General features: G+C 41.5%; 1 protein-coding gene across 1 annotated transcript in view; it reads left to right on the plus strand.

Moving 5' to 3' along the window:
* DSCAM (DS cell adhesion molecule) overlaps positions 1 to 22,931 on the plus strand; it is a 388,992-nt gene that overhangs the window by 359,543 nt on the left and 6,518 nt on the right. Inside the window, exons 29-31 of the mRNA XM_066314168.1 lie at positions 98 to 247; positions 4,723 to 4,920; positions 9,225 to 9,527. Coding sequence (XP_066170265.1) covers positions 98 to 247; positions 4,723 to 4,920; positions 9,225 to 9,527 — 651 coding nt within the window. The remainder of the gene's footprint in view (positions 1 to 97; positions 248 to 4,722; positions 4,921 to 9,224; positions 9,528 to 22,931) is intronic.

A 22,931-nucleotide genomic window follows, 5' to 3' on the forward strand; every position in this document is an offset into this window, starting at 1 on the left:
GCACTGGGCTGGGGACACCTGGGGACCCACTGCAAAGCTCTAATGAAGGCAAAGCCAACATCCTGTACTCATAGTCTCATTGTTTTTCCATTTCCAGACGACAGATCAACCGTTCTGCTCACTGATGCTGACTTTGGAGAGACGTCCAAGCAGAAGTCCCTGACTGTCACCCACACGGTCCATTACCAGTCGGTGTCACAAGCCACAGGGCCACTGGTGGATGTCTCTGATGCCCGGCCAGGAACAAGTAAGCACATCAAAAAATAGGTTTTTTTTTTTAGAGAGGAGAAAGCTGTAACAAAATAAATACTCCGCTCCTGCATTTGCATGCTCATCCTTCTGTCTGAGACTGGAGAGAAATCTTTTTTAGGTCAGCAGAGGACATTTTCTAAACTATTGCACTTAGTGATTCAATAGGGGGAAAATTGCATATGCATCTGAAATAGAGGTGTAATTTGAAATAATTCATACCTGGCCTTCATTAAGCCAAATGCATGCTAGATTTTAATTTCCAGAATTTATTGGGTAAATTACCGTAATGGCCTTCAGTGTCTCATATACTTTTTTTTTGTTCTGTGATCAATCTTTATTGTATTTCAAAAACAGCTTTCCTCCTGCCTCTCCATCAAGCAAAAAAAAAAAAGGAAAAGAAAAAAAAAAAGCAATTCTCATTATTACTTTTTCTGGAAAATTATATTTGTGACTTTAGTTATTATGTTAAATTGCTTTTCCCAGATATATTCATGCCAAGTTATTCTTCTAGTGATTAAAATACTATCATAAATTAATATATTGATGCCATCCATTCTTCTCATTCCTCTCATGAATATGTTCCATATCTATGTAAATGGGTAAAAAAAATATTAGGTTGAATGATTAGTTGTAAGTTACAAATTTTACCAAAATGTAGTTTACTGCAGTGTGCAATTTCTGAAATCTCTTGGATTGTTTCTGTCCCCTGATCATTTCAGAATTTACTTGTTGAGTTTGGTGAATATAAATGCTGAAATTTCAGTTGATAGAATGCAGATTATTTGAAAAATTCATTTCCACCACAGTCTTTTAAATAATAGGTGTTTTGGTCCTGGCCTTGGTGCTTTTTTAGCTCTTTCATCTTTTTTCTAGTCATTCCTTGAGGACTAGATTTTCTGATAAGAAAAGAGACGTCACCCCAAACCACATGCCTGTGTCACCACAGAACTTTATAGCACCTTCCTTACTAATGCCTCTTTGTGTGCAGTTCTGTGCTTCACTCTTCTGCAGCCAGGGAGAGAATTCCATCAAATTAAACGTGGATTTAACTCATGTGTAAGAATGTGATCTGTATCCAGCCCTGCTTGGAAACAAAAATCCACCAGCACTTTTATTAAGCAGTACAGATCTGATTGCAGCAGTTCACAGGGCTGGGTCAAAGACTTCCAGGTAATGTTCTCTGGACTTAAGACACTAATCCAGCTTTGCTGCAGGCTGGGTGTTGGGATTTTGTCTAGAGCCACCACTTTTGCTGTGAAGAAGAGAACAGAGCCCAGCTGGGTGGCTCAGTGGTTATGGACTCTCCTGTCTGAGCCCACTCACATTCATTGAATCACAAATATTCCTTTACAGCATATTTTAGGTTCTTCTCTCATCCTTATTTATTTATTTATGAAAGAGATGCTCTGTGCACTTTTGCCTTGCTGACCTCAACTGTCTCCAGTTGTGTTTGACAGCAGAGCTGGCATAACCAGGGCACCAGCTGTGTTCCCATCCCACTGTCAGCCCTGGAATTGCTGTGCCTGTGCTGCGCAGCCCCTCACAGAGGCACAGCACAGCTGGAGCAGAGCTCCTGTGACACTGCTGTACACTACAATGACACAAAGACTCCCACTTCAGAAGGCTGAAAATGCTCTTCTATTTTTGTGATGTGTCTCTCTTTTTATACTATTTTACACAGACTAATTTGATTGGTAAAGCAAAGACAAACCTCTTCAATCACATTGGTCAGACCAGAGGGACATCAAGAAGAAATCCCTCCTAGGGAAAAAATGTAAACAGATTTGCAGTTACAAAAACATGTCTCTTGTTTACAGGAAGTTCCTTGAGAAAGGAATTTCAGAAACCAAACCATTTCAGACATGAACCAGGGCTACACTCCTGCTCATCAGGATGAGGACTGAGCTCCTGTGTGCTGGCAGAGGCTCTCCCAGTTCATTCCCATTGCTGACATCATCCTTCCAAGTAATGGAATCAGAAGTTGAGGTCCAGAGGGACATCTGGGCACTGGTCAGTCCAGCCCCTCTGCTTAAAGCAGGGTCAGCAAGGCCTGGTAGCTCAGGAACACCCCCAGATAATTTCTGAATGTCCCCAAGGATGGGAGCTCCACCCTCTGTGTGGGCAGCCTGTGCCTGGGCTCAGTCTCCCTCACATTAAGTGTTTCCTGATGTTCAGGATGAAGTTCCTGAGTTTCTCCTTGTGGCCATTGCCCCTGGTCTTCTCACTGGGCACCACTGACAGAAACTTGGCTCTTGTCCTCTTGCCCTTCAGGTATTTCTGTACATTGATGGCATTCCCCCAAACCTTCTCTTCTCCAGCCCCAGTACTGTGGCAGGAGCCATTCCCACCAGCACTCTCCTTCTGTTCTCCATGTTCTCCCCTGAATGAGGCTCACTCCTGGCTACAACACACATGACGCCTTGGGAAGGCTCAGCTGGAACAGAGACTGGGCAGAGCTAGAGAATAAAGCAGATATCTATTAAAAGGCCTTCAATGGTACATCTTGGGTAAAACAAGAGCCTGACCAGGGCTACACCCATGGTGGATTTAAAATGGTCACAAAATGGATGCCCAGTCACGAGGTCTCACACTTTTATAAGTTTTGGTCCATTTGCATATTGGGGTTTAATTGTCCAATTACAGTTTCAGGTTGTGAGGTCCCATTCTTCTTGTTTTCTCTCTTCAGCCCACCATTGTTTGTACTTTTGGGCCTGAAAACTTGTAATAATTGTCCTTGGTCTCCAGCAGGAAAAGGATTTGTTTTGTCTCCTTGCTTTGTGAAGAGCTGACTGACACTGAATATGAGGCTCAGAACTGCACCCCTGGGCAGCACAGAATCTAAAAAACATGAAAGCTAAAACTTAAGGCATCACAGCCACGTGCCACATTCCCAAGTGTTGGTTTGTACCACACTGAGCATGGATTTGGATGTTGTCCATGTGAGACAGCTCTGTGCTGCACTACCAGGAGGATCAATTATCAGTGGCACCATGTTCTAATTTCTCCACTGCTGTAGGGAAAAGAAAGGAGAAGGATCAGACCATTATTTGTAAATAAATGCCTTGTTTCTTTGGAGCAGCAGAATACAAATTCTCACTGGGAATGCTTAGGCAGAAGCAATGCTCAGAGTCATTATCTGGGTATTGCTTTTTCTTTCAATTTCTTCTGCTAAAGTCTCTTACCTCAAAGGCTGACAACTTCACCATTTGAATGTCAAAGAACATTTTGAATAGATTTGAATTTTTCATTTCTAATACCCTTTCTATGGTTAGTGATATCCTTTCAGAAGCTTTGAAGAGAAATCCTTCAGTGCTGATGTAGTCACTCCCCGTTTGCCACATAATGATTTTTTCTCTTGCCCTCACTTTGTCAGACGCAGTTTTAGGGCAGAACTCTTTATTAATAAGTTTAAGAGGTCAATTTTGGCACAGAGTTTGTCTTTGCAATCTTGGTCACTTTATTATCTCCATGTTAATTTAATAAGTACAACATTGCTGACCTTAAACCAGTAGCAGATGATTTTTAAAGTTCCAGAAATTGTATTAATTTACTAATTGTTCCAAAGCAGTCAAATCTTTATGAACCTGTTCCCACTGAAACTCTGATGGCACTATTACAGCTTTTGCTTTATGTTTTGGCCACTTGTTAAAATAGGAAATCTATGGCTGATCAATACTGTAATATAGTGGCAGTATTTCCAGAATAGGAAATTATAGCCCCACATTTCTGAACACATCTATTTAAAATCTGACAGCAGGTACCTGGTGCAGGGTATTTCTGAGGGCACATCTATGCTGATGATTTACCTTGCACTTCCCTTGAGGTGTGGTGTGAAATCCCTGACCAGATCTACTTGCCTTGTGCCCTTTCAGTCCTCAGAGTGGTTTTGGTGCTGGACAACTGCTTTTCTTGGACTAAAGAGATAATGAATGTGTCAATGGAAGAATGATGGGAACTTCAGCTCTTCAGTTCCATCCTTGATGAAATGTAGAGTTTAATCAGAAAGACAGTAGTTCTAGAAAAGCATCAGCAGTTTGGTAATGATCAGCATTAACACTGTTCATTTTTTTTTTTCCCCAAAAAGAATGACGTGAGTTTGGGTTTTTTTAACAAAGATGATTTCAGTGGCCATCCCCATCTGGAAGGCAGAAGTGATGGGCCCAGCACTGATCTCTCAGATGACCAGGGAAACATGAAAATGGCTGGAGCTGTGTCAGGGAAGGATTGGGCTGGATATCAGGAAAAGGTTCTTCACTCAGAGGTGGTTGGATGAATGGGCATGGCCCTGAGGCTGCCAGAGCTCCAGGAGTTTTTGGACAGCGCTGCCAGGGACGTCCAGGGTGGGATTTTTGGGCAGTCTATACAGGGCCAGGAGTGGGACTGAATGATCCCTGTGAGTCCCTTCCAGCTCAGGACATTCTAGGACTCTGTGACTCTGACAGGGCTGGTTTCCTTCCCAACCCCTCGCAGATCCCACCACGAGGAGGAGTGCCAAAACCGGACCCACCGCGCGCAACCGCTACGCCAGCCAGTGGACCCTCAACAGACCCCACCCCACCATATCAGCCCATACCCTCACCACAGACTGGAGGCTCCCCACGCCCAGGCCAGCAGGATCAGTGGACAAGGAAAGTGACAGCTACAGCGTCAGCCCCTCGCAGGACACAGGTACGGACAGGGCTCTGCACAGGGACAGTGGGACAGCAGCAGCTGCAGGAACCTTTCCGTTCCTGGGTGTGCCTTGTTTGGAGCTCAGGTGTGTCTTGGTTTGGAAGGACAGATGTCTGCTAAGGAAGGAAAATATATATTTTAGGAATATATATATAGGAATATATATTCCTTAGGAAAAAAATATATTTTCCATTTCTTGAAATGGAAAATATAAACCCCCTCCCTCTGAATTATATTCTTGAAATTAACGGGCTCTTGATCAAAGATATGGGAATAGGAATAACAGTTCTTTACTAGGGAAATTAAACTAAAAATGCGGTAGCAAAATAAAAACACTGACAGAGTCAGAATACAACCCTGTTGGTCAGGGTGTTGGCAGCAGTCCAATAAAAATGGTGGCTGGCATTCTCCTGGAGTGACAGACGTGGTCCTGTTGGAGCAGAGATGATCCTGAAGAAGGGTGGAGTTTTCCTCTGAAGGTCCAGTGGTGGTGAGATGGGTCCAGTCTTCCTCTGGGAATCCAGTGCAAACAGGCTGTGCTGGTGTTCTGAATCTCAGGTTTTATCCAGGTAGGAATGCTGGGCTCCTCCCCCTGGGTGGAGCATCTCCCAATGGGATGATGTAATTGTATCAGCCCTGCAGTGAGCTCCGATGGCCCATTAACAGGAGATGTCCCCTGGAGGGAGGATGGATCCTGGAAGAGATAAAAAACACTGCCCCACCTGGTTTAACAGCTGGGCCATTAATAGAAGACACCTGCCCTGTCCGCCCCAGAGTTACAAGGAATGGATCATGGAAGAGATAAAGAAAACACTTCCCCAGGTGGTTTCAACAGATGGCGATAGAATATGTATTCTATTCTATATGTATGTAACTTTTGGTTACATCTCGCACTGCAACCCAAGACAAGGTGTCATTGTTCTTCCCTTGCCAGGGTGGTTTTTCTGTAAGTTATTTATGAAGGATGCCACAAATGCTTGTAGTGATAATGAGAACAAATACTGTGCCTCTGGTTCCTCATTCCACACATGTCCTTTGAAAGATATCCTTCCTTTAAAAGACAAGGTGGTAAATTTTCCTGTAGTTTCCCAATACCAAAAGCAAAAGTAGGAGAATTTGAGTAGGAATGGACAATATTAGTCAGCAAGAATATTATTGAGTCATATTTAGAATGATCTTAGGATTTGAACAACCTTCGAGCTAGCATTTTTATTTTCCCATTCATGTTCATGTAATATGTTCATTATCAGTGGGGTAAAAAAAAAAAGAAAGGGGGAAAATAAAAGAAAAAAAAAAAAAAAACAAAAACAGAAAACTCTGGAATTAGAGTCCAAGTAAAAATCCATTCATAACACTGATTTCTGCAGCAGCTGGTCAGGATTTTCCTGAGAAACAGCATGGGGGTTATTCCTCTAGATGACAAGTGGAGAGACACTGAATACATGTTCTGCCTGCAGTCCTCATCCCTTCTTGATGCCTTCATATCATAAATGCAACAGTAACTGGAAAAAAAAAAAAAAAAAAAAAAAAAAAAAAGGCTTTCTCCACTGTCCTATGCTGAAAAAGAAACAAAAAAGACAAATAATTGAGTAAATTATTAACTAGCAGAACAATCATGAAGTAAATCTAATAAAGGTTAAAAAAGAAGAAAGATAAAATATTTCTCAAAGGGAAGTCTGACCAAAGTGAATCCAGACTTGCTCTGATTTCCTCAGAAGGAATTGCCAACTGTATCTCCTGATGTTAGGGGAAAGGTGTTCTTTAAGTGTTAGAGCTACAAAGCAGTGGATGTGAGTGGCCTTTCACCATAGAAATCTGGTTTGTTTTCTGTGTAAGAACAAGTATCTGACTTCACTCATATTTAGTGATTTATAGCATGGAGTTCTCAACATTTCATAATTCACCCTCTTAAAACCCGTGTTGTCTCCATGGGGTAATGGCAGTCACTAGACACCTCCAGCCAGCTGACAACCTTCAGTTAGAATTGTCATAAATTTTTAAGATTTTTAAATATACAAATCTAAATATAAATAGAAAATCTCCTCTTGGAAACCCTTTCTGTAGACACTCCACATTTCAGGTGCATTTGGATGCGTTCCAACCTATTGTCACCCAAGGATATTTTCCAATGTGTGTGGCAAAGGGCAGAAATTAAATTTACTGTGTGGTTTAGTAGATAAACTGCATCCAATTATGTAAACAGACTTCATAATCTATATTTTACAAGCCTATTTTTCTACTCTGTGTCTACCTCTGAGCTTACAGTGATTTATGCAAAGGATAGCAAGCTTTATATCAAGAAAGGTTTTCTTGTGCCAAAAAGCAGCTCTATTACAGCACTTGGTTTCTGGGAAAAGAGTAGAGTCCATTTAATTTAAGTGCTTCAGAAGTTTAAAACTTTCAAATAAACATATGTAGCCAAATTATGTGTTCAAGACTCAATTGAGCTAATGTGCACATTTGATCACTTCTCCAATCTGGAGTCCGGATTTTAGGAGCTGGTTGATGCAGTTAATATTTGGCAGAACTTAACACTTATCAAAACAATTCCAGGCTTACAAGGCAGTAGCTTTTGAGCTTAGGAGAAATGCCTGGCAGCAGTTCATAGCTGTGACAGAGTTCTAATGTTCTAACTAGAGGCCATTAGAAATTTCCTGATCAATCCTTCAATCCTTATTCATGAAGTTCAAGAAGTTTCATAAAGTTCACCTAGGGCTTAGATAAATTTTCATCACATCTAAAGGAGGTGTTCAGGCAGATTGGTTCTGGAATATTCTCCCTCTTGGCATGGGATTTGGGAAGCTGGAGGTCCTGTGCTTCAATGGACCAAGCTGTGACCTTTGCATGATCACAATATTCACATGCACTGCTCTATGGCACTGGTCAACTGCTGCCTCCTGGGAGTTTCCAGCTGACCAGAAATATGGGAAGACATCACTGAGGTCTGCCTTACAAATCAAATGTGAAAAACAGAATGATGTTTCCTGTGGGTGGAAAGGAAAAGAAAAAAAAAAAAAAGGAGAAATCAAAAGAAACCCTGTTAAGTTCTGGTCAGCTCCAAATCTTAAGCAAGTTACAGCATCTTGCAGAAGTATTTGTCATTTTAAGTAATGGATGGTCTGTTTAAAAGTGGCAGGACTATCATTCTTTGCGCACAATGAAAACTGATGCAGGGGTGCAGGCACATAATAAAAAAGATAAAGATTTGCAATAACGACACACTTGCCTCTGGCTGCTGCAGGAGGTCCATTTTTATGAATTAGCTATTACACTGGGTTTTTTTATTGAACATCACCGACAATGTCTGAAATGGCACAAATCTTGTGATGAAACATGACTTCTGCCCAAGGAACTTTTCAGAGTTCTCTGCTCTTCCAGCCCACTGGAGTAAAAACACGGTGGGTGCAACAGCCCAGCAATTCCATCCCTGCAGAAATGAGCCCAGCGTTTCCAGAGTGCTTTTTAATGTATCAGTAGCCATTTACATCTTCAATAACAGTGTTGTTTAAGAAATATTGATATTCTCAGAAACTCATCAGCAGAAAAGAACAGCTTGTAGGTCATAATAACCTGTGTGTCAAATGTGAATTCCACCATTAGCTTCAGCAGCACTGAAAAAAGGCAGCTCAATGACTGCAGGCTGTAGTTGCCAAATATTGCTTTCTGAAGACCTTTGTTCCAAATGAAATGAGTTAGTGTTTTACCTGGTATCTAGAGAGACAACATCTGAGAGATACTGCCTTCCTATTTGACCTTTGTTCTCAGCACTTGCCAAAAAATTATATATATATATATATAAAAATATGTATATGTATGATGAAAACAGGACAAAAAGGCTTTCCTTTCTAACCTGTATGTAACCCCAGTGAAATATTTCTGAGATGCATTAAAAAGATAATGTAAAGGAGATGTTTCTTATTTTGCTAAATCTGGTTTGTGGGTTTGAAACCTTTTGAAGACATTTAAGATTTAAAGAAAAGGGGTTTTTTTTTGTTGAAAAAGTAATATTTTTCATGTAGTAAAGGTGATTTTTTATAAAAGACACATGAATTTAGTGCTAAGGCACCTAATGCTGCTCATGGGATAAGGCTTCACTGCTTCACTTTAGATTATCTGTAATTGTCAAACTCCTGACTAAACTAACACTTGTGCAGGCATTTGAAGCAGCTTCATTTAAATCACCTTGATAATTTCGAGGGCTCTCTGCTTTACTCTGAAACATCGTGCTCGTGGCTTTCCTCCCAAAAAAAAAAAAAAAAAAAAAAGGACTGAGCAGATGTTTTCTCTCTCCTGGCGCTTAGATCGGGCGAGGAGCAGCATGGTCTCCACAGAAAGTGCCTCCTCCACCTACGAAGAGCTGGCGAGGGCCTACGAGCACGCCAAGATGGAAGAGCAGCTGAGGCACGCCAAGTTCACCATCACGGAGTGCTTCATATCAGACACCTCCTCGGAGCAGCTCACGGCAGGGACCAACGACTACACGGACAGCCTGACGTCCAGCACGCCGTCCGAGTCGGGCATCTGCAGGTTCACAGCCTCGCCCCCCAAGCCTCAGGACGGAGGGAGGGTGATGAACATGGCAGTTCCCAAGGCACATCGCCCAGGTGAGGCAGCACAAAGAACCTTCTGGGCACTCTTGGGGAGGAATTCATCCCACACCTGGGCTGGGAAGCAGGAGAGCGTGGATCGCAATGTCTCCTGTAACTGTCCTGGTTTAGGGGTCACCCTGTGTCACTGTAGGACATGAAAGAAAGACTCCAAGTATTTCAGAAGGCAAAGAGCATGGAGAAAGGAAGACAAAGAGCATAGAAAAAGGAAGGCAAAGAGCATAGAAAAGAGAAGGCTTTATTTTTTAATTCTTACTACCTTTTATGAGGTGTTCTGAGACTTAACATGATTGATGAGTAGGAATAACACCTCTCTAATCCCATTGGTTAGACTAGAGAAACAGCAAACACCAGCTGGAGAAGGATTGTTTTTAGAAAGGATTGTTGTTTTCCAAGGTTGTTTTGAGAAGAAACTTTCTTGAGAAATTTTATCCTTGGGGAAAAAGTTAGCGGCTGCTAGCAGGCTGCTAAAAATCTTTCAGACTCAGAAATATCAGGCCCACATACCCTAGGACAACTCGCAGGGATAACTGGGGTTTGTCCTGATGCCTTTTTGGGCTACCTAAAAACAGAGGCCAGACAAAATTAAGGGAATAAAAAGCAGTTATTTTTATTGAACAGCCTTCAGGTTCATTTCAGGCAGACAAAGTCAATCCAGGGGCTACACCCAAAAATGGACAATGGGTCATGGATTTTCACACTTTCATAAGTTTGGTCCATTTGCATGTTGGGGGTTAATCTTCCAGTTACAGCTTCAGGTAATGAAGTCATTTACCCCAAGTTTGCTCCCCTCCAACTCACTTTTGTTTACATTTCTTGGAGCCTGAGACAGTGAGCTGTCCTTGATTCCAGGGTCTGGAGAGGAATTGTGTTGTCTAACCAAAATGGAAAAGCAGTAGCAAACTCTCTATATGGAGTTTAGAGTTATACTGACAAATTGCAGGATTACAAATATATGAAAAATACAAAAGCTAAAATCGTAAGGCATCAGTCCCAGCTAATGGAACACGTGAGCGTATCCTCCCATGCAGAGAAAACAGAAAGAGGCTGGCTGAGCCATCAAATCCAGTCCTCACACTTGCAGCCACCAGGCCACTGACCCTTCTGGGATAAATAAGACCATATGTGGGAGCATCTGCCCATCTCCAGCTCAAACCAGCCTCTAATAAACCCTGTCTCACTGTGCTGCTTCGTGCTTAGGAGCAAAAGTTGGCTCTCATTAACTGCTCATAAAGACAGATTGCAGGAGATGTGCTTGTCCCTTCTGCCTTGTGGCTTGTCAGACTTGTAACAACCCTTTGGTGATGTCCTGGAGCTGTTCCACTCTCTCTCTTTGACATTACCTAATATCAAACTTGGGATATCTAAATCAGGAGGGAACAAAAATAAAGGAGAAAATTAAGACTTCGTCTCCTTGCTGACTGTAGTACTCTTGGGCTCAATCAAATTTCCAGATCACAAACATGGTGTTTCTGCTGATACCTTAATTCACAACAGCACAGGCAGGTTATTTGGTATATCTGAGACCAAGCAGGTTATTAAATCTCAGAAGATTTGTTAACACAAACTTTGTTACAGGATAGAGGATGTGACACAGCAGAGTAGGAATCAAATGGGGAAAAGGCATAATTATATTTGTTTGATTTCTGAAAACATGATTTATTTTATTTAGTATTATTTTACTTTATTTTATTTTATTTTATTTTAGTATAGTATAGTATAGTATAGTCTATACATTTGCCAGTGTGAGCGCTGCTACTCAGATCCACAGAAAGCAATCAGTGGTGCTCATCTATGTGAAAAAGAGTAATGAATAATCTATGGAGGGTGTTTTATTCAATATTCACCATAACAAGCAGTGGTTGTGAGGACAGAGGAATGGAAGGGAGACAGTGGGATCAGGAAGGGTCATTTAAAAGCAAGAACACTGAAAAGAAAGCATCAAGGATTTGGCTGGAGAAAGCTAAAAAGAAAAATGTGAGAAGAAAAAGCCCAAGCAGAAGGTAGACAGTTATAATACTCAAGGCAGGAAATTAGTGTGTCACACAGATAGATAAGAGGGAAAATAAGTAAGAAATAAAGTAGTGGGAGAAATTGCTGATTTTTGTGTAGTCACAGGGTAGAACCACAAACCCAGGAGCTGTAGAAATAGATAAATATAGAAATACTTTTTGTTTCTATCTCCAAAGAAGTAAGATAAATATTTGTCCCTGCTCTGCTAAAGGGAAGCATCTGCATTCACAGCTAAGTGAAAACTGAACTCTTTCCTTCCAAGCAGCCAACAAATATTTTTTATCTTTTTTTTACCCAATATCTTGCTCTCTTTCCTTTCATGTTCCAAATACATTTCTTATGCATATTTAGTATTTGGAAATATTCTAATATATTCCATATAAAGCTGATTTTCTTGAGGGCAGATAGAACCAAAATTTGGTCCCTGTGCTTGAGTAAAAAAATCTTCCAGGGCTGAAACAACCTTAGAGCCCCTCCAGTGATTTACAGACTTGTAGTCATGTTTAGCTCTGTTAGTTTAGCTCATGTTAGTTTTAATGGCTTTATTTTTTCCTTACTTTTCTTGATTAGCTTTAGCTTTCATTTGCAGCAAAGAAATTAAAATATATTATAAAATTAATAATTAGCCTCATTACCTTGAAAGAATAATTGAGTGTTCCAGTGGGGCAATTTGAATGTTGGCCCATAAATATTGAATAATGCATTATTAAAGGTCACCTTATGCAGACTTTTAAACAAAACATATGGGTAGAAAGAACTTTCAGCCACAGCAGACAGACCAACATTTTAATTTTCAAGTCGGTGAAGAAACACTTACTGGGCATCTTTCTTCTTTTACTCACCACCTCAGAAATTTGCCAGAGGTGATTAGTAATTCAAATACAATTAATCAAAGTCATTCTCCATTTAAGGACGTGGCGAAGAAATAACAAAACTTAAGGTATTTGGTTTCAGTAGATGAGAACATTTGAGATAAATCACTGTGCTGCTTCAGCACACCTTTATTCTTCCTTGAAGTAAATCTTTTCTTTCAAGAGAACTTTTACCTGTTTTCATGGTGCTTTGCTTTTCTTTTCTTCTCAGCCAATTCAATCTTCCTGGGAAAATGTCACTTTCAATCACTTCTGCCCCCTCCTTCCTAATTTCTGACCTCCCTTTTCAAACTGCTGCTTGTTGCATCTCATGGTTGCAGTAAAGTTTCGACAGTTTGCAACAACTACTATTTGTTTTTCAAAATAATTCCTAACAATTATAAGACAGTGTGAAGAAAGAGTGTTAAATTAAAGATTTAATAACCTGCTTGGTCTCAGAATACCACAAAGTTATTTTGATAAATGGAGCATTTCGAAAGGAACCCATCCAATGGCAAAGCTGAAACTTAACTCACAGAAGGTGACAAAGGAGTTTGATGCTGAATTCCCAGGGATGGAGATGAGGCTGAGATGCTTCTGGGTTCCTGCATCCTCTTTGTTGTCCTTCTTGAAGACAGGAGTGGCATTTGCCTTTCTCCAGTCTTCAGACACTTCTCCCAGTCACCATGATCAAAGACTATTGACAATGGCCTCAATGGAATCTGTTCCCTCAGTGTGAAGGTTCTTGCTTCCTTTTTTCCTTGCCAAGGTCAGGATTGATACATGGAAAATGCAGGTTTCATGTTCAGACTTGGATCTTTATTATTTCTTATTTAGGCTCACGAGCTGTGAGCTCTAACTAGCAATGAGAGAAACAAGGTAAAATGGAGAGCCTCTGACTCTTTCCAAGGTTATTTAAGTGCTAATTACCCAATAATGAGGTGACACCTATATTATTTATATTTCTGACCCAATAGTGACCACTCAAGGCCCACAATGAGGACCTTTTTCACCCAGTTACAGAAAATCACCCAAACCCATGAAGCAGAAGAAGGAGGAAGGTGAAGAAGAAGGACCCAGACAATTCCCAAAATCCTCCATCTTGACTCACATGTATTACTATATACTAAACCCCCAAATTCTCAGTTTCCAGAATTCCAACACCTCAGCACTTGTAGGCACATCCCATCGAAGTCCATGGATTTACGTAGATCCAGTTTGCTTAAGCATTCCCTGACCTGATCCTTGTCCACTAGGGGTGAGCCTCTTGCTCCAGACTGTTCCTCTGATCTCTTGGACCTGGGATTCCTGAAGGCTGCTCTGGCTAGTGAAAACAAATAAGGCATTCAGGGTCTCAGCTTTTTTCATGTCAGCAGGTTCCATGCAGCACTGGCCCACATTTTTCCCTTCCTGTTGTCACCTATAAAATTACAGAAGGCTTTCTTGTTGTCTTTGACATCCCTGAACAGATTCAACTTCAGCTTGGCTTGGGCTTTCCTAACCACATTTCTAAATGCTTGGACAATGTCTCTGTATTCCCACTGGGTTATTCTTGCCTGCTTCCACCCTCTTGGGTGCTCCCTCTCTGTGTCTGAGTTTTGCCAGGAGCTTTTTGTTCATCCACAGATGCCTCCTAAAATTTTTGTCTGAGTTTCTGCTCACTAAGCTTGGAGAAGGTGATCCTTGAGTATCAACCAGCTCTTCTAGACAGGAGGATACTCTAGCTGATGGTACAAGCAGCTGTAGATGTTTTCTACATCATTGTCCTCACACCAGGCCAAAACTTTCAAATATATGGAAAGCATTTTTTTAAACAGTCTTCAATTAAAAAAAAAAAAGGTCAAGAGTTTCTCCGAGTTTTCAGAAGTCGTTGTTACAGGAAATGGAGCATGGAAAGAAGAAGTTTTTATTATTAATAATTCCTACATTTGGTGTTTTGAAAGCATGTCCCAAAAATCCTTGTGTTCTGATCTTTACAGCAACCCAAGCAGACTTTTGAAAAAAGTTAAGATTAGAACAGATTGTCCAGAGCAGCTGTGGCTGCCCCTGGATCCCTGGCAGTGCCCAAGGCCAGGTTGGACACTGGAGCTTGGAGCAGCCTGGGACAGTGGAAGGTGTCCCTGCCCATGGCAGGGGTGGCACTGGATGGGCTTTAATGTCCCTTCCAACCCAAACCACTCTGAGATTCTGTGATTATTTATAGTTCATGTTTCATCCTTAACAACACCGCCATTATTCTCCCTTTTATAGTATCACATTACAAACCACCAAGCAAACTGGAATTGCTGCTTAACAACAGCCTCTGCACAGCTTCCAAAAAGTGAAGGGCTGGATGCAGACCTGCACATGAGGTTTTGTGGACTGCTCAGAGCTGTCAGACCTGATCTGCCCACACCTTGAAGGTGACCGACTGTAGATGGTGACATTTTTCAGGAAGCCATCAGAATAGTCATGTGTCCCAGGAGGCACCTTAAAAGAGAAAATTGAAGCAGTAAAAACAGCACAGCAGGATTTTAAAGCTGTGGGATAAATCACATCCTTTACAAAAGTGGGTCTTCTTAGCTCTCCTGCACAGTGTTAAAATCCTTCATGCTGTAAAAATGGTGGCAACACGTTGTTTTCACAGCATCTTTCTCAGCATCAAAACTCCCAGAAGTTTGGGATTTGGATTATTGTTCTCCTCCCCACAGCTGTCATTAACTACAAGTTTGGTTAGTAAGATCAGGTCCTCAAGGAATCATTTAAGCAGAGCAAAACTGAGGGAGTTTTTCATATAAAATATTCATAAATTTCAACAATTGTAACCTCAAGTTTACCTGTGAGGCTGTCAAATAAGTCAGTCCCTCATCCTCCAAAAAAGGGACAGAAATTGAAAAGAAATGCACTCTTCCTACCTCCCACTGTGCCATCAGAGAGTCTGTAATGTAGAAAAATGGAAGATAATTGTAGAGGTTCAAAGAGTTTTATAATAATGTTCCTTTTTTTTTCTGTTTTAAGAATAATAATCACAAATTGAGTTATCATAACAATTATTCTTCACTGCAATAAACATTGCTGGAGCAGTTTATTAAAAATAGATTCCTATTATTATAATTTTAAATCTCAGTAATAGCCTCAGCCAAGAAGCCTGTTGGGTTTTTTCCTCTCTTTACTCCTAAATTATTGTGCTGGAGAAAAGAACTGCTATTAACTGGGAAATATTTTGATATTCTTTGCATCCCAAGTGCTATTTATGTCTGGGGTTCTTTTGTGGACAGACCACTTACTTGTATCCCCTGGCAATGGAGTTCATGCTTGGAAGGAATAAAATCTGACGAGGGCCTGAATGGGAAATATCTAGAAAATTTTAATTTCTTTCAATTTGCAGAAACCTCTCACAGGGATACTGCAAAAGTCAGACCCCCAATTATATTTTTTTCTTTTGCTAATCAGCACTGAAAGGAGCCTTTGCTTATATACGACATTGTCCTTAAGGGTTCGTTTGACTTGGACCAGGAATTTCTCTACCTGTCACAAAATAAATTCAAGGTCATTTTTAACCATCCCACCTCCTCTAAAGTGGGGAGAGATCACATAAATATAAAACTCCTGAAGGACTAAAGCATCCCAAATATGATCCCAGAGAAGAAATGTCTCCCAGGGGGTGTGTCAGAGTGGTAGATTTGGAAATCCATTTAAAGCATCACAAGATTTTATATCTCAGAACTTTCTCCACAAACTTTCAGCTAGTGAAAGGAACCAGTGTGAAAAAAAAAAAAAAAAACCTGCTCGTGAGGGGGGAGAAATGGCATTTTTTGGAAAGGCAGACTCTGAAAAATCATCTTCCAGGGACTGATTTCACAGCCATAATGATGTCAGGGACACCCCAGTCCTCCAAAGGGAATCTGAGTGCTTTCCTGGGTCCTATCACCTGCACAAAGCAGGAGTTCCCCTTCTCCAAGCTCCCTTGGAAACACTTTTCTCCTGATGTCCTTGTATTCTTGCCAGGTGGGCAGGAACTCCATTTCTCTCATCTCCATTTTCCAGCCCTTCTCCTTGGTCCCCATGTCCCAGAGGAGATTGGACCACCTGGAAATGTCTTTTAACATCAGCTCAAGGCCTCCTCTCAACAAGCCCTCACCATCCAGGACTGGACACTTTGTTGGCATTTTACAGCTGGGCACCTCAGTGCAGCAGCCCAAGTCTAGCCCTTAAACCTACTGCATATTAACTAGGAAAAAAATTCCTGATTTAACATCTCCAGCTTTGCTGAATGATCAGGTTCTCTCAGTTTTTCAAATGCCTTAATTAGCATTCTTGACCCAATTTAGAAGTTTCTCACTGTTTTGACTAATCCTGATGATTGAACAGCAAAGCCTTAACATGTAGACAAGCCTTGAGCTAAAGAATGCAAGTGCTTTATTAAAAGATTTACAAGGGTCCCTTAAATGCAGTCTGGATATCACCTGCAGAGCCTAAATGTTGTTTTAAACACCCAAGTCGAGAAACAAATCTTCTTTTCCAGAATTCAGTCGCTGCAGCTAAAAATAAGCTGCTTAGCATAATGAGAAAAATAAGAAGCAGGCAGCAATAGGAGGCACAGTATTTTTCCAGCGCCAGCCCCGTAACCCGAGATGTGAACTCTTTTCCCTGTGAGTTCAAGGGTGAAGGAGTTATTTCCCCCTGACACAGTGGTTGGAGTCTATTTAGGGACTGGATTTCTGTAGGAAAGCTGCTGACAGAGCTCCAGTGGCCGTGGCCGTGACTGGATCCGATACAAATTCGGTCACTGGGGGATCCATCAAAGGCTGGGACTCTTGGCAGCTCACCTTTAGCCTCCTTTCCCCATGCCCATTATATTATCCTGCCTTGACTGAAAATGGGGAATGATTCCATTAATTCCACAGTTTCCAGATCCAAAATTGAATTTCTTGAAGGATACAGAGGAATCTATGTATCCTTCTGTTGTTGTTGTTCAGAAATCCCACAGCAAAGCACACCAAGGCTGAGATACGGGTTGTTTCCTGGTTTACTTTTATATTTGCACTGTCTGGTTTCAAATGCAATAGAGTATATATGAAAAAATAGGAATCTGTATACACACACTGTATATAATGTGTATACAGAACAAAGAAATCACCATCCTGACTCTGCAGTGGGAGACCAAGATCCTGTTCTGAGACAAATAAGGAGAGAAATCAAAATAAGCAGGTGGAAAAACAGAAGGAGAAGCACAGAGTGGGGAAAAAATCTTCTTGCCTACATTTTTAACAGTAGTAAATATTCTGAGCTTGACTGTTAACTTGTATATATACTTATGTGGTGTATCCTGAAATTACTCCCCTAGAAGAGCATCTCTGATGTTTCCCTATCAAATCCTACTGTGCATGGAGCACCTTCTTTTTATTTTCTGCTGCACTGTTGGAAAAGTTGGAGCATGTCACAAAGAGACAGACTGTGCCATTTGCTGCTTATCCTAGAAATGGCACATCAGTGATGAGAGGAAATTGCCTTTATCTTGTCTCAGGTTTTATTTCTGTGGAGTATCAGGAGCTTTTTCTCCTTCAGCTGAGGAAAGCTGAATGTTCTGCAGGGATGAAAACCATTTAATTCTGCATTTAATTTGACGTGACAACATACTTGATATCATTTGCTTTCATTTTTATTCTGGTGGATTTGCAGACAGGAAGGCTCACACTGCAAGTTTTTTAACATTGCCAGTACAATAAAAATGAACTTAAACAGGTTCAGATCAGAAGCTGAAATATTCTGAGATCAGAAAGGAAAACCATATCAGTGTGAATCTTGAGTTTAAATAGGGCAGCTGTTCAGTTACAAGGTTTCTGTGCAATTGTGATGTGAAACTTCCATTTTAGGTACAGAAAACGTCTGCAATATAAATTCAAGTCATTGATGGCACTGGAACAGGTTTCCCAGAGAAGTTGTGGCTGCCTCAGCCCTGGATGTGTTCAGAGCCAGGTTGGACTGGGCTTGGAACAACCTGGGATAGTAGAAGGATTTGAAACTAAATGATAAATAACCTTTAACATCCAACTCAAAGCCTTCAGTGATTCTATGAAGAAAGTAATCTAAACTATTTTTACAATTGTCACCTATGAATCAGTGATACTAGTGTTAGGAAGATATTTTTTAATTAGAGGAGAGAAACAAGTGGCCCCAATTCTTCAAAGACTCTGTGAGGAGTGTGTAGCAGCAAAATTACCTTTTCCTGTTGCTTCCTAGTTTACTCTTTATTTTGATTTGAAATTTAAAATAAACTGGCTTTGGAAAAGAGACAGCATCCCAAACTCTGCTGCATCAGGATACTCATGGAGGGTTTTTTTCTATTTCTTCTTGGCTAAAATTTGCATGTTAAGGAAACCCCTTCCCTCCTCCCAAGAATGCCCATTTCCTATCTTTTGATTAGCAACAAGATCTTTCTTATTAGAAGTGAGTCTTTTTTAAAATTTTAATTTAGTTTTGGTTTTCTAAAGTGGATTATTTGCTTTGTGGTCCATACATATACATATACACACACACACACACACACACATATATATATAAAAGCTGAAGCTATTAGACTACCTATATTTCTGTAGCATTTGACTGAGCTGTAGTTACTGAAGTGTTTTATGCCTTAAGCAAGGATTACATTTATCAGTAAATTTTCAGCTACTTTCATGTTCTTACAAGTTGAAATTTCAATATTAAATTGTTAAAACTACCAGCAAAAATTCCAAATCAAACCAAAGATGCTGTTTCCACTTCAATTATCACAACAGATATTTTAGAGCACTTCTGTTGAGTGTCCCTAACTTGAACCTCACTTCTATAAAGAACTAGATTTTTAATTTTGAAAATGCCAGATAATTTCACCTCCACAGTGTTGGGACACAGTGTGTGACTTTTGCTGTCAGCCAGCCCAAGCAGGGCTGGAGTTTCCATACAGACAAGAGCAGATCCAGCCCTGCTTTAAGGTCCTTGCAGACATTTACAGCCAGTCCTGATTTAACTGATGTCAGGCTCTGTTATTTCCCCCGTGCCAAGAGGACCTGAGTGTAATCTGAGCCCTACAGGAGAGCTGGCACTACGACACCTGAAAATGGAAACCAAATCTTACCTGGAAGAAAGGTCATGCTTGTGCTCTTCTTGGAAATTAAAGCAGGAAATCATATCATTAGAGAAAAAAAAATATTATTTTAACAGTCCTAATCTGACTGTAGTGATGGTCCATACCATCCATGGAAGAGCTTTGTGTGCTGGCCTTTAAAGCACAGCTCTGCAGATGAAATATTCAGCATCCCTAGTTTCACTGTGAGAGCTGTGAGAACCCCCGGTCCCAGGGGATTAATTAACAAAAATGCAAAGCTGCACCTCGTCAGCATCACTCAGGGGATTCAGACTAATGGATGTGAGGAGACTTGAGTTACAGAAGTTCACCCCTGGCTCAGCAGAGAGCAGGGCAGGGCTGATATTGGTTTCCCTGCTGATATTGGTTTCCCTGCCCAGCTCTACTAGCAGTGTGTTTGGCTCCCCCGTTGCCGTGGCACGGTCAGGTTTATCCCTGAATTCACAGGAATGGCTCAGAGCCTGGAGAGGTCAACAGAGCAGCTCCTGCTGATTCCAGTGAACCCTGAAAAAAAATCCAGGCTCCCAATATATCTCAGGAACAAACCTGTTTCCATGGAGCCGCCATCGATTTAACCCCCAGCTGAAGTGATGTATAATTGAACAGTTTCTGTTCACTGCGCCCAGGACCAGCAAATGAGTTTTAAAACTCCAGCCTTGCTAACCAGGGGCATCTCACAGAGTTTTTTAGCACAGTTTTCCAAGTTTTTGCAGCCACTGGGCAGGAGAATTCTGTCTCAGAACATCCTTAAAAATGCATGAAGCCGTTTGCGTGACAAGGCGCAGACGGAAAGGGAGCGCTCCTGGCCTTACCTTTCCTGTCACCATTTCATTATTTATTGACAAATTTGCTGACTTAGGTCCTGGAGTGGGTATTGATTTACACACTGAGGCCCCTTTTACATGTTTTTATAACGTAGACACCTCATTAATCCAAGCAGGAAGGGATCAGTTGTGCAGGTGCTCCAGCCCTGTGAGGCTGGACATCCAAATGGCTTATCCATAGGGTCTAAATCTATCTGACCCCTGGAGTTAATCAGTTTTTCCTTCCTTATTCAGCCCAGTGGCAGAAAAGCCCTTAAAAACACATCAGTTCTCCTTAAAGTTACTTCTGGAAAAGACAAAGCATCTGGCAAAGCGCTTGGAAAGTGCTGCACTGTGTTAGAGCCCCAAAGTTCTGCTTAGAGAAATGCAAACCAAAGACGTGCTCAATTCCTGTTCCATTAGATCTTCCAGGAAGAGGTAACAATGTGATAATCAAGGCTCCTGCCACCCTCTCAGGCAGCTGCACAGTCTGCTTTGTCAGTCGAGTTCAGATGGATGATCTCAGTTCAGCTACAGCAGTCATGCTTTTGCTTCAAGACATCTTGATCAAAGGCTTTTTCTTGGAATTAGAAGGCTTAAATCTAAATAACAAAATGAATCACCTTTAAAAAAAAAAATCCACATTAGTTGGAGTCCTCATTTTCAGTCACTTAAACCTAATCTCCAGTAAGTAGAAATCAATTTATAGTCTTGCTGAAATCAATAGAGTCAGTGATTTATAACAGTAGCAAATTTGGCTCCTGAACTACAGATTTACTGATACCCTGGTGTTCCTTAAGAGATAACTCCAACGACTGTAGTCAACAGCAACTGTTGTTTTTATTTTGCTCTGTGAATCACAGCTGGTATTTTGAGTATTTTTATGAAAATGCCAGTTTTAGCAGACTGCAACATTTAACTAGGTGTTGTATATCTCCAAACCATCTATGAGGGTGCAGGTTTTGTGGAGAAAGTTATAAAGTACAGCCCTGCAGGGGTGACAGGGAATTCTGATTTCTCCAGCTAGAAATAGGAAACCTGGCTATTTCTCCCAACATTTTTTACCTATTTAGGTGAAAAATGTAAACCAACATAAGGGTGGGGTGTTTTTCTGCCTGCTGAAACACAGAGAAAAGCACAAGAGGATGTGATGCTGTGGGTCAGAGATGCAGAAATGGCAGGTTGGCAACTGAAACGAGTCCTGCATTCAGCCAGTTTAAAAACACCCCCCAAATGTTGAGCACTTCAGTCATTTTTCCTGGGCACCTGAGCAGAGGTTGAAGCATGAACCTGCTCTCACTGCAGCTTTTTCACTCATGGGGGAGCTGTGCCCTGTCTCCTCCCTCCTTCCTTTCCCCTTCTGCTGCTTGGCTGTTCTCAGAGCTTCTGCCATTTATTCTGGAACACCTCAGAGAATTATTAGATCCAGTTTTAGTCTTGAAAAAGTGGCCTCAGAAGGCCACTGTGAGCTCCTGAATGTGCTGATAATGGTGTGCTCCTGTCCACAGAGAGTGAGCTGAGAGTCTCACTCATTTGGCCAGTCAGAAATCTGCACATGGAAACTCCATCTCCATTTCCATTACTGATCAACACTGGCTCTAGAGAGTGGAGCCCTGGCTTTCAAAGCACCCTTCAGAAATTTTTACTCCCTACTTGTGGCATTTTACTGCAAGAAAATAACAATTTCCCAGCGAATTGGGAAGGCAGTTCCACACTGAGCAGATCCTGGGACCTGCATCGGCCGAGCAAAGAGGTGCAGGGCTGACCCTCTTCACCCCCTCCCTTTCTTGGCTGAGCAGGACACAGGACCAAGCTGAAACCCAAATGACTTGTTTTATTGCTCATTAAGTGTGTTTATCCCTGGTGCTGCAGAGCTCTGTGAGCCCTGCAGGTGAGGGGATGGTTTCGGCGCAGTGCGGACACGAGATGGACGGGGAGGGAGCACCAGCAGCTTTCCAACACTGACAGCAGCAATTGTGAGAAATGTTACTGCTGCTATCAGCCTGGCTTCAGACCAAGCTGCTGCTGTCCAAGAAAGCTTTGCCTGCTAAGTTTTTAATGGTGTGTCAGTTCTGGATGTGACAAAGGCCTCTGAGCATCACTTACACTCTTTTTTTTTCAGCACACCTCTCACCTTGTCCTTGCAAACCCTCCACTCTTTCCTCGTTTCTAATGCAGGTTTTTCCTTATGGGCAGCCTTTGTCCTGAAAAACAGCCTGTGAGTAGCAGAAAAGGCTTCACTGATTTATTCACTGTGCTAGTGAGCTGGAAAAATCAACCAAATTTTTTAATCAGCATAAACCTGAGCTTAGAACCATGTCAGCAGCTCTGTCTCCTTTGCTTCCTTTCAAAGGAAAACACAATGTCCCATCAGTGCTTCCCCTTCCAAAGTCGGCACAAGCCAAGAGATGCCCAACAGGGTGGGACTCCATCTACACAGCACTTGTACACCCCCAGCATTGCACAAAGTCATCATTTGCTCCTAAATCAACATAATTACATCAGCACCTTCCCTGAGCTACCAGAGCTGTGTGGACTCAACCCTGGCATGGTTTCTGATCCCGTGGAATCATCCCAGAGATATTTCTGAGAGCTTTTTTATTATTATTTTTTTATTTTTTACCCA

The sequence above is a fragment of the Sylvia atricapilla genome, chromosome 2 (genome assembly GCF_009819655.1).
Source record: "Sylvia atricapilla isolate bSylAtr1 chromosome 2, bSylAtr1.pri, whole genome shotgun sequence".
Classification (NCBI taxonomy): Eukaryota; Metazoa; Chordata; class Aves; order Passeriformes; family Sylviidae; genus Sylvia; species Sylvia atricapilla.